This window comes from Phyllobates terribilis, unplaced genomic scaffold (genome assembly GCF_046119375.1).
Source record: "Phyllobates terribilis strain yellow unplaced genomic scaffold, ASM4611937v1 Scaffold_2__4_contigs__length_985480577, whole genome shotgun sequence".
Classification (NCBI taxonomy): Eukaryota; Metazoa; Chordata; class Amphibia; order Anura; family Dendrobatidae; genus Phyllobates; species Phyllobates terribilis.
The window spans coordinates 490120423-490132999 of record NW_027362762.1 but is presented as its reverse complement, the minus strand read 5'-3'; the positions used below and the strand labels follow the sequence as shown (position 1 = coordinate 490132999).

The following is a 12577-nucleotide window of genomic DNA, read 5'->3' as shown; positions in this document are numbered from 1 at the left end:
CTGCAGTAAAGATAACTGAAATGTTAAACTGGTTTAACTTTGTTTGTTCGTGATCTAGGTATAGGGACCCAGTGTAGAGGACGTAGAAAAAACAGGAATGGAGAGGCAAGTTCTAGTTTCAGATCAATATTCAGTAGTGGAATATAGCAGTTGTTTAACTTTCCTGGAAAGCAAACATTGGCTGTCTCCACTACTGAATTACACTGCAGATCACTGGTCCTAGGAGTAAATCCTGATTAAACCACTGCTAAGTCAGGGCACATAGGATGTGTGTTGTACACACATTCAATTCTACATTACATGTCAGTCTGTGTACAGACCACAATGCACAAACTACTGAATTCACCCTTATAATGACCAAATCTTCTAATGACGATCGCCTTGCTGGATACCCATCCATGATTCATTGCCCATGAATACATTGAGATACTGGCTATATACACCAGTCATCTACAGTATTCTAAGATACAATGGAGGGGGAAGGGATGTCCTACTGCCTCTGCTGCATTGCATATTATCAGATCTGTTGTTGGACACACTGGATTATGTGAGCAGGTGGTAATATATCCAATAAATGGGAGGTAATATATCCAATAAATGGGATGGCCAAATGCTAGTTAAAGTAAAAGTACCCTATTAGGGTTTGGTTGGGTACTTCTGTTACATACTTGTAGTGGGCTCCCCCGATTCTACATATTTTCTCCCTAAACATTCACGTAATGTGTCCAGTGCCAATCACACATGCTCTGTTTCTCCACCCCATCTTCTGGATTCTCTTGTACACCGGTGGTGGAGTATTTCCTGCTATTAATATATTAATTTATATACAAACCAGTCAATTAAAAATGATCCGCCTTCTCACCAGCACTGAACTCATTTGGGGGATATTCTGAGAGAAAAATCAAGAAAACAGCAGGGGTGTTATAACTGATTACCAAAGGAGATTTTTATTTAAATCATTCCAATTTTAAGATGACTTTATTTTATGTGATCTATCAGAATAACTTTATTACTGACACTTAAAAAGGTTGTCCCAATAAATATTAAAGGGTATCTGTCAGCAAGTTTTTGCTGTGTAATCTGAGAGCAGCATTATGTAGGGGCTGAGAGCGAGATTCCAGTGATGTCTCACAGATAAGTGTTTTATCAGCAGTAGATTGTCACTGTAGGACAAGGTGTTACTTTTATCTTAGGCGGTCACTCTATGTAACCACACTCCCACCAATGATTAGCAGCTTTCTGCTTATACACAGTGTACACATAAAGCTGCCAATCAGTGGTGGGGTTATACAGGCTTCAGCATTCTGAGCACTGCTAGATCTTCAGCAGAGAAAACATTGATTGCATCAAATTAACAGCATGCAGACCAGTAAGTGACATATTGATGGAATCGGGGTGTTTGTCCCTACATCATGCTACTCTCAGATTACATTACAAAAATCTTGTGAGGGATTTCCTTTAAATGTTACACTGGACAGATCTACTGAGTTTACAATTTGTTAATATGGTTCAATTTCTAAAAGCTTCCAGATAGAAGGAACACTTTTTTTTACTATCCATATAGCAAAAATAAAGCAGTCAGCTGTCATGTGCTTGGAGTGAGGATGTGCCCCTCTATATCCATAAACTGCCTGCCTTTCATTTTTCTACGTGGGATCCAAGGGTTAACTTTTCTTCTTGTGGAGAGTCAAGTCACCTCGGCATGTCAGGCTTGACATGTCACTCTCCACAAGGAGAAACATTACCCCCTGGATCCCAGTCAGATGCCTCTCATCTAGTCAAAACCGATCTCACACTTTGCACTGATGAGGGGCAGTACCCCGAAATAGTGTCTGCAAATTGAGATGTTGGTTTTGGCTTTAATCCTAAATCATGTGACAAGGCTCGTTAAAGAGTCGATATTGACTTCTAGGATTGCTACTTCCTATAGATGGCACTAGAGTTCTAGTCCTTTTCTTCTCTGAAGAGACAATTTGCATATTTCTCTATGTGAAATGAGCACGAACAATACAGCAACTGGTCTAGTGCAGGTGATTTCTACAGGCAATAATCTTATTCTTCTTTGCACTAGCTTTCATTCATCTCCTTTCATTTATATCTGAAGTTTCCTTTATGACCCTACTTTGTTTGTTTTTTTGTTTTTTTTCAATTCTATTCGTTTTCTAATTTCAGACTTCATAAAACGAGATCTGACATTACCGACATGGTCCGAGCAGCAGATGTTATCTCTACTAACAAAGTGGAAATGTTACCCTTCCCCAAATTTGGTCTGCGGGACAACTTAATAAAGTCTGAACTTTTAAAGAAAGAACCGACCTATACATCCATTCAAGACTTTAGGTACCATTAATGTAAACTGTATTTTGATTATGGCAAAATATCTGAACATTTGTTACATTGTGGGTTAATTTTAGTGTCCATGCCCAACAAAAAGTAATCTGATCTAATATAGTAAGTTTCATCCCTGTGTCAGTCATAATTACAGTTCCACCTACTTGTTGGTATGACATTCTTGACAATATGTTTACATTTTAACAAGATTTTTCATGTTTATTTGCAGGTTTTTTGTTGGAACGTACAATGTCAATGGACAGTCGCCAAAAGAGAACTTGCAACCTTGGCTCAGGGTGGATCCTGAGCCACCTGATGTGTATTGTATTGGGTATGTTCGAAAAGTCTATTTATATATTTAAAATTTATTGGATTTGTGCAAAGAAACTGTTATAGGTCAAGCACATACCGTACAATGTATTTCATATACTAAAACTGGGCCTCTAGACTAATCTACAATTTATTTCACCACAAAGGTGTATATGGGTGACAGCTACTGTGGACCACAGGCTTCCCTGGACACCTGAATTGAAAATGGGCGCTGGGATCTCTATCTTTTTCCCATGGTGTTTTAAGATTATTTTAAAAGGAATGCTAAAGATAATAGCAATTTCGAGAATTCCAACTTTATATTGAAACATATTCTTTGGGGGTTGGTTTTTCCAAATTTTTTTTTCTTCTATATATTTTCGGTTTTATTCAATTATGACTACAGACATTTTGACTGAACTGTCGCTCTACGAGTTGATACATTTCCTTTACCACATGACAATCTTCTATTGCCAGGAGTGTGATGCCTTTAGCTATATGTTTACGTTTGTTGTAATAATATGTACTTGGATAGTGGCGCAAGTTCTGGCATTTTAGCTGTTTACTAAAACATAATCAAGATACAGTTATAAAAATTCTAAAAAGCCATCAAAATTAATTGGACAATTATCTCAAAAGCTCTTTAACAGGCTGCATGGGCTATTTCCTCTTTAATTCATCATTCATGAAGCAGGTAAAAGATGTGGAGCTGATTCCAGGGGTGGCATTTGCATTTGGAAGCCGTTGCTGTAAACCCACAAAATGCAGTCAAAGGAGCTCTCAATGGAAAAGAAACAGACCATCATTAGGCTGAAAAAAAAAAGGAAATCCATCAGAGCACTGGTGAGCTTGGGAACTCAAGAACGCCTGGACACCCATGGAAGACGACAGTGGTGGACAATTGCAGAATCCTTTCCATGGTGAAAACCCCTTCACAACATCCACCCGAGTGAAGAACACTCTCCAGGAAGTAGCTGTTTCTTTATAGAAGTCTATAGAAGTCTAACATAAAAAGAAGACTTCTTGAGGGCAAATACCGAAAGGTTCACCACAAGGTGCAAACCATTAATCAGCCTTAAAAATAAAAAGGACAAATTAAACTTTTCTTTAAAAAACATTTGAAGAAGCCCTGTTCTGGAAAAGCATTCGTTGGACAGATGAAACTAAGGTCAACATGAACCTGATTGATGGGAAGAAGAAAGTATGGCGAAACCTTGGAACGGAATGATCCAAAGCTCAACATATCTTACCTTATCTTTATCTTTACCTCTGTAAAATATGGTGGAGGCAGCGTGATGGCATGGGCACGTATGGCTTCCAATACGTGCCCATGCCATCATGGGCACTAGTGTTTATTGATTGCCGAGCCAATCACCAGATCTCAACCCCATCGAGCATGCATTTCACATACTTAAGACCCCCAAACAAGCAACAACTGAAGTCAGCTGTAGTAAAGGTCTGGCAATGGATAATAAAGGAGGAAACCCAGCATTTGGTGATGTCCATGGCTTCCAGACTTCAAGCAGTCATTGCCCGCAAAGGATTCTCTACAAAGTATTTAAAAATAAACATTTTATTCATGGTAAAATTAATTTGTCCAATTACTATTGAGAAATTAGGAGGCTTTGTAGAAAAATGGTTGCAGTTCCTAAACGTTTCACAGGATATTTTTGTTCAACCCCCTTGACTAAACCTGAAAGTCTTCACTTCAATTGCATCTCATGGTTTAACTTGAAATAAAAAAATATTGATCTGCAGAGCCCAAATCATGAAGATTCAGTCACTGTCCAAATATTTCTAGACCTAATTGAGTGTGTGTAATGTAATATATAAAATATATGTGATTTCACAAGGGTTAACTCCTTTCCGACGACGTCAGTAATAGTACGTAGCTGTGCCCTGGGATTTATGGACCAGCTACGTACTATTATGCGTGTGGCAATCGCGCCCGCACACAAGCGGTGTGGGGCGATAGCTGCCGGGTGTCAGCTGATTGTCACAGCTGACACTCGGTGCTATGTGCAGGGAGTGGTCCCGCACCGCTCCCAGCACATTAACCCCCGCAATGCTGCGATCAATGTCGATTGCAGCATTGCGGTGGCAAGGGGGGGGAGGTGATCGCTATACTTACCTCTCCTGCTGGCATCACGCGGTGTCTGTGGCTGCTTCCGGTTGTTGTCACGATGACCTGATGTCATGACAACATCTGGGTCACCAGGAGGCAGGACGTTACTTTGGTCATGTGCAGTGCATGACCAAAGTAATGTCTCCCCAGTGTGCAGCACTGACAGGCTGCATTGCATAGGGAGCTGCTGCTCTCTATGCCATGCAGCCGATCAGGCTGCAAAAAGTGAAAGTCCCATAGTGGGACATAGTGTAAAAGTTAAAAAAAAGTAGGAAAGTGAAAAAAAAAAAAAAAAAAAAAATAATCCCCAAAAAATAAAAATATATTGAACCCATAATATTTATTTATTTATGTTTAAAAAAAATAAATAAAAATGAACCAATAAAAGTACTCATATTTGGTATCGCCGCGTCCGGAACGACCTGACCTATAAAACTGTCCCACTAGTTAACCCCTTTAGTGAACTCGGTTAAAAAAACAAAAAACAAAGCAAAAAGCAAAAAAAACAATGCTTTATCATCATACCGCCAAACAAAAAGTGGAATGACTCGCGATCAAAAAGACGAATGTAAATAAAAAATGGTACCGCTGAAAACGTCATCTTGTCCCGCAAAAAACAAGCCACCATACAGCTCCATCATCCGAAAAATAAAGTTATAGCTCTCAGAATAAAGCGATACAAAAAAATAACTTTTGCTAGAAAATAGTTTTTATTGTGTAAAAGCGCCAAAACATAAAAAAACTATATAAATGCGGTACCGCTGTAAACGTACTGACCCGAAGAATAAAGCTGCCTTATAAATTTTACCACACGCAGAGCCGCATAAAAAAAACCCATAAAAACAATCCTGGAATTGCTGTTTTTTGTTTATTCAGCCTCCCAAAAATCAGAATAGAAAGAGGTCACAAAATGTCACATGCCCGAAAATGGTACCAATAAAAACGTCAACTTGTCCCGCAAAAAACAAGCCATCACATGACTCTGTTGGCCAAAATATGGAAAAGTTATAGCTCTCAAAATATGGCGATGCAAAAACTAGTCTTTGCAAAAAAAAAGCGTCTTTTAGTGTGTGACAGCTGTCAGTCATAAAAACCCAATATGAATCTGGCATTGCTGTAATCGCACCGACCCGAAGAATAAAGTTGTTTAATCACTTATACCACACGAGCAATGGTGTAAAAAAATAAACTTTAGGGTTAGGGTTGTATTAGGGTTAGGGTTGGGGTTGTATTAGGGTTGGGATTTCTTCAAAAGTAAAGAAAAAAAAAAATGACGCTATGGCGACCAGTGTTGAGCGCAAGTGCTCGCTACTTAAGTTTGCATCGGGTGCTTGTGTATGCACTGAGTATCGTGGGTGTTCGAGTGACATGCTCGAGTCTCTGCCCCATATGCTTCGCAGCCAAAAAAAGACGTTGCTTGGATCGCCTGCCATGCACGAACAATCCCCGCATGTTTTTTTCTGGGTGTCTAACAACCGTGAAACATGCGGGAGCATGTCACTCGAGCACCCGTGATACTTGGTGCATGCCCAAGTACCCAATGCAAACTCAAGTAGCGAGCACTTGCGCTCAAGACTAATGACAACTTATTCAATATGATGAACTAATGTTATCAAATTCTGTCGTACCTCTGGGTTCAAAATGTACACTATACCCATTGATAAAATCCTTGAGGGGTCTAGTTTCCAAAATGGAGTCAGTTGTGGGGGGTTTCCACTATTTAGGCACATTAGGGGCTCCCAAAATGCGACATGGCATCCGCTCTCGATTCCAGACAATTTTGCGTTCAAAACAGTGTATTTTCCCCACATATGGGGTATTGGCGTACTCAGGAGAAATTACACAACAGTTTTTAGGTTCCAATTTCTCCTTTTACCCTTGTGAAACTAAAAAAATTGGAGCTAAAAGATTATTTTTGTGGAAAAAGTTAGATTTTTTTTTATTTTCACGGCTCCATGTTATAAACTTCTGTGAAGCACCTGGGGGTTCAAGGTGCTCACCACACATCTAGATAAGTTCCCTGAGGGGTCTAGTTTCCAAAATGGTATCACTTATGTGGGGTTTCCACTGTTTAGGCACATCAGGGGCTCTCCAAACGCAACATGGCGTCCGCTAATTATTCAAGCAAATTTTACATTCAAAAAGTCAAATGGCGCTCCTTCCCTTCTAAGCCCTGCTGTGCGCCCAAACAGTGTTTTTCCCACATGTATGGGGTATCTGTGTACTCAGGAGAATTTGCACAACAAATTTTGGGGTCCATTTTTCCTGTTACCCCTGCAAAAATAAAGAAATTGGGGTCTAAAGTAACATTTTTATGAAAAAAGTTAAATGTTCATTTTTTTCTTCCCATTCCAAAAATTTCTGTGAAGCACGTGAAGGGTTAGAAACTTCTTGAATGTGGTTTTGAGCACATTGAGGGGTGCAGTTTTTAGAATGGTGTCACTTTTGGGTATTTTCTGTCATAAAGGCCCCTCAAAGTCAAAAAAAAAAAAAAAAAAAAAAAAATGGTTTTGTAAATTTTGTTGTAAAAATGAGAAATTGCTGGTCAACTTTTAACCGTTATAGCTCCCTAATAAAATAAAATAATGGGTTCCAAAATTGTGCTGATGTAAAGTAGACATGTGGGAAGTGTTATTTATTAACTATTCTGTGTCATCTATCTCTCTGATTTAAGGGCATAAAAATTCAAATGTTGAAAATTGCGAAATTTTCGCCAAATTTCCGATTTTTTTTTTTTTTTACAAATAAACGCAAGTGATACTGAAGAAATGTTACCACTATCATGAAGTACAATATGTCACTAAAAAACAGTCTTAGAATCAGCGTGATCCGTTGAAGCGTTCCGGAGGTATAACCTCAGAAAGTGACAGTGGTCAGAATTGAAAAAATTGGCTCGGTCGTTAACATGCAAACCACCCTCGGGGTTAAAGGGAACCGGTCACCAGATATTTCCCAATATAAAGTACGGCCTCCACCTTCTAAAGGGCCTCTTTTACAGTATTTTAGTAAGCTGTACATAATCCTCTCTGCATAGTACAAAACATAACTTTTATTATACTCCATACCGTTCGGTCCAGTCTGATGGGTGTCGCTCATCTTCATTCAGCACCTCTTCTCGTCGTAAGTGCTGTCCACCTGCCCTGCTTCATGTGGCACTTGATTGGGGAAACACTGTGTGGATGATGTAGGATTCATCATCCTATATGAAGCAGCACTAAAGGAAGACCAGCGACACCCATCGGACCAGACCACCATATGGGGGTATAATAGTTATTTTTTGTAGTACTCAGAGAGTATGCTATGAATGCGTGCACACTGGTAACGGAAAATGGAAAGTTCAGTCACAGGGAGACGCTGCACCAACACCCCACTGGTCCCTGTATATTCTAGAAAGGCCTATCTGTAAAACTAAAAACACCACCTCAGACCTAACTCCCTAAAAGCCGTTGAGGGGTTTCTTGTACCTCCCGAAGAACCAGAGGAGAGGCAGCAACATACTTCACACTTTCCTCTTCCCTTGTTTGCAGTAAGATATGAAATCCCAGGGTGAGAAAATCAAACACGTTCATATTGGGTAGAGAGGGAAAACTAAGTAGAACGAAAATAAAAGGAACAAATAACCTCCCAGAAACCTAACAGTGGTAAAGGGAAAAGGTGATGGTAAGGAAAGTAAACATATTCACTGCAGGAATACAGTTGCAGTTTACCAAACAAACAAGGTAAACCCCTTAGCTGATGAGCTGGAATTCCTGAACACACGTCCACCAACAGGTATAGCCATCAAGGAAGTGCAGTGAAGGTTGAACATATAAAAGCCAATTCAGGATGTGATGGGGCAAACCAAAACGGGAAAATGAAAAACGCCTAGAGAGGAGCAAACCAAGAAGGGAAAGCTAAGACAATTGAAACCATCATCATTTGGACAGGGGAGAAAGGGCAATAGCTCAGCAGAAAGAGGAACCAAAAACAAAGCAGCAGGTCACCGGATGGAATCCCCAAATTGAGCCATGACAGGGTATTGGGGATTGACATGACATTTATTGACAATGAATTCCTATTAACTGTCGTGCAATCCCATTGACTGTGAATGTTTTTATAATATGAAAGTCACAGCTTTCTCTCCCTCCCAGATTTCAAGAACTTGACTTAAGCAAGGAAGCTTTTTTCTTCAATGATACACCCAAGGAAGAAGAATGGTTTAAGGCGGTCTCTGAGGGGCTACACCCTGGAGCCAAATATGCAAAGGTACAAGAAAATTTACGATTTCAAAGTGACATAAAAACAGTTTGCTTCTCTGTGTTGGAGTATATATTTGTATCATGTATGTATATACACACCAGCCATTAGTCTTTTCCTATAGCTTTTCCTATAGCTGTTAGTTTTCACCTTCCTGACACAGGCTCGTGCTCAAATCTGACATGTAATTTTGTTGTAATATCTTTAGAATGCTTCTACATGTTCCAGTGATACAAAAATCTGTTTTATTTCTGATCATTTCATTTTTTCTTGACACTCTGGCCATGACTAATCAAGACCAGTGTGTACAATGCTGTGACTTGATGAGAGGGCGTGTTGGAATCAGACATTTCCACCACAAATGTGGTGGAAAACTACGGTTTGGACACAAAGCTAAGCTTCAAAAGGAAGGAGCAACATTTTAGAATGGTTCACTAGCCCCATGTTGCATTTGCAGATCCCTTGAGGTGCCAAAACAGCAGAAACCCCAGCCTAAGTGACCCCATTATGGAAACTACATCCCTCAAGGAGTTTATCTAGGGACATAATTATTATAATATTCTTGCTGTTTTACTTGTGTATGAATTTATTATGTGGTTGTATGTGTAAGTTGTGCGGAGTGCATCGGGCTATTACAGAATGTTGTGTTAACATGGTAAAACCAAATGTTAAAAAATTAATGGACATGTGGTACGCTTTGTTAAACCTGGACTTTGCATTAAGAATTGCTTCAATGTAAATTGTGTGTTTTTGTATTCCCTTTTGGAGCACCTTTTCTGTGTTTTTCCCTTTTCTTGCCGTTCGAGAAACCTCCCCGGGAAAATGTTGCCCTGGTACAATACGGCCACCTTCAGTTTCAGAAGTACTGGGGCCCTCACCTTCTTGGCTTCCCAACATTTAGGGCCTTGATGACTACCTCCTGAAATTAAAGGAAGGTCCCTTTATTGCTTGAACATTGAAACAGCACAAATGCATTGTACAGTGCCATCTGTACAATATGCACAGCCAACTTTTTGTACCATACTTAAGTTTTTCGCGTAGCACTGTATGAATTGAGAGATCTACACCCCCATGAATTTATAATCCAGGATACAATCTGGCTTTGGAGCTTGTGTTGTGGTACCTCGGACAGTGACCAAGGAAGCTGTTGTCATGGTGTATTGTGATCAAGATAAGGACATACTTTTTTTTTAAAACTAATATCCGCTCACCCTTGTGGGGAACTCCCTATGAGTTTCAGTGTTGGAAGCACAGGATCGTGTCTCTGCCAGACGTCAAGTCAATTATGCTTGCAAGAAAGGTGAGGATCCAGCTTCAATTAATAAAATCCATAGAGTTTTATTGTTTCTTTTGAAACATAGCAAGCATTTTTGTCAGAATTTTTGCCTCCCTTTTGAAATGAACCAGAGATTCATCTATACAGATGTCACTTTGGAGGTTGTATACCTCAGCAAATTTTCTGCTTAAAGGGGGTTTTCCCATGAACAAAAGTTAATTTTAGTCAATGGTTGTGTCTGACCGTGTATGGAACATGGTCTGATCATACCACAGCGCCTGGGCAGGGGAGGAAGCCAAAGACCATACAGACATTACAGCAGGGGATCACAGCTGATTCTTTCTGTGAGGTAAAACCTTTCACTGCCTGTTTTTAAAGAATCTTAAAGAATCAGCAGTGATCCTGTATTGTAATGTCTGTATACTCTTTTACTTCCTGCCCAGGAGATGTGGTATGATCAGACTGTGTTCCATACACGGTCAGACACAGCCATGGGTTAAAATCAACTTTTGTTCGTGGGAAAACCTCTTTAAGTGTTGAAATACTGGATGAATTTTGTATAGACGATCAAAGTTGGGATCGTCTTGGGGAGGACACTGCACATTATAACTATAATGCAAAAATTTTAGGATCGCTTCAACTCGTGTCCTTGTCATGGCCATGCAGCGTATAATTTATCAGCATTCCAGTGTTGCCGGATCTCAGAACAATTCCAAGATCTCTTCCTTTGTGATCTGTCATGTAACTGAGTGTGAATGACGGTGAGAAGTGGATAATTCAGCAGCAATGTCCTTTCTACTCCTTATTGTTTCTATAGATTAAGTTGATCCGGCTTGTGGGGATAATGCTGCTGCTGTATGTGAAGAAGGATATGGCACATCACGTTTCGGAGGTGGAAGCCGAGACTGTGGGCACAGGAATCATGGGAAGGATGGTGAGTTTATTTAAATAAATAAAAAGCAGAATCCTCTTATCAGCCCACTCACATTTTTTTGGCTCATGGATTCAGAGGGATTATCAAGGAGATCCACAGATGAAAAAAATCTGTCTGGTCTCCACCTAAGTAGTATGAAATCCAAAATGTGCTGCAGATATCCAGCATTTCTGATATCAACTGAATATCACCTTTATTAAAATGTAACATTGAATACACATCAAAGAGCAAAAACTGGAGCCAGGAAGAGATATGACATATATTTTTTTAATGATTCATTTTGAACCTTGAAACATTTGTAGTTGTGGTGAGTTTATTGTGCAAGGGAAGTATTTGTGGATGATTGGGGCAATATAAGTGATCATATTATAGAGCTACGGTCCTCCTATCATCAGCTACTGACTGGTATTGTATAATAAAGAATTGCTGTGTCTGTTCTTTAAAGCGGACCAGTTACCCGGTCAGAGGAGCCAGTATTTGCTCTTATTCTATTTCCCCTGCTCTCCTGAGCATTCTATTTTATTCTGTGTGTTTTTAAAAGGCTCCATACAGTCCTGGAGATATGGGACTTTTCATTTACTACTAATTTGTATGGTCTTTTCAAGGGTGTGTGGCTCACAATGCAGAGTTGCCTAAAGACATGCCAACTTGGTAAAGACTAGAAATTACCACTAAATAAAAAGGCCCGTATCTCTGGAACCATTTGGCAGATATAAAACGACAGCAGGTGATCAGTGGGGATAAAATAAGAACCTGGTGACAGGTCCTCTCTAATACACAAACCTAAGCTTAAACATTAGGAAATGCTTACATTATAAAATATCATGGCAATTATCATATGGACCATAAATGTTTTATTCCTTTATGTCTGATGATTGCTTTATTTAAAAAAAAAAAAAGAAGAAAACGCTGCTCGCTCATGACTGGTGGAGGTTGTGGACATTAGGACCTCCTGACATCATCTTCTCCAGGAGACCTATTACATTGGTAGAGGTTGCTCAAACCAGTTGCCTAGTAATATTTCCAGTAACAATCCAAAATCAGTTTTATGAAGTTTGACTTAAAAGTGACACAGTTTTTGTTGTTTTACTAGACTACTACAAATGATTAAAGTGTATCTTCCATGTGTACTCTGCAGGGTAACAAAGGAGGTGTGGCAATCCATTTTCGATTCCACAACACTCATATTTGTGTTGTTAACTCCCATTTGGCTGCTCACGTTGATGAATATGAGAGGAGGAACCAGGACTTCAGAGACATCTGCTCCAGGATGCAGTTTCCTGAGGTGGACCCAACACTCCCCCCTCTGACGATTCACAAGCATGAGTATGTGTCCTACTTACAGCTTTACTACTGTGGTGTTGAT

At 39.7% G+C, this 12577-nt stretch overlaps 1 protein-coding gene across 5 annotated transcripts in view; it reads left to right on the top strand.

Annotated features, from left to right (window-relative positions):
* INPP5B (inositol polyphosphate-5-phosphatase B) overlaps window positions 1-12577 on the top strand; it is a 136597-nt gene that overhangs the window by 77925 nt on the left and 46095 nt on the right. For all 5 annotated transcript variants that reach the window (XM_073665877.1, XM_073665876.1, XM_073665878.1 and 2 more), the window contains 5 exons: window positions 2173-2340; window positions 2561-2662; window positions 8896-9010; window positions 11095-11211; window positions 12350-12537. In XM_073665877.1, coding sequence (XP_073521978.1) covers window positions 2173-2340; window positions 2561-2662; window positions 8896-9010; window positions 11095-11211; window positions 12350-12537 — 690 coding nt within the window. The remainder of the gene's footprint in view (window positions 1-2172; window positions 2341-2560; window positions 2663-8895; window positions 9011-11094; window positions 11212-12349; window positions 12538-12577) is intronic.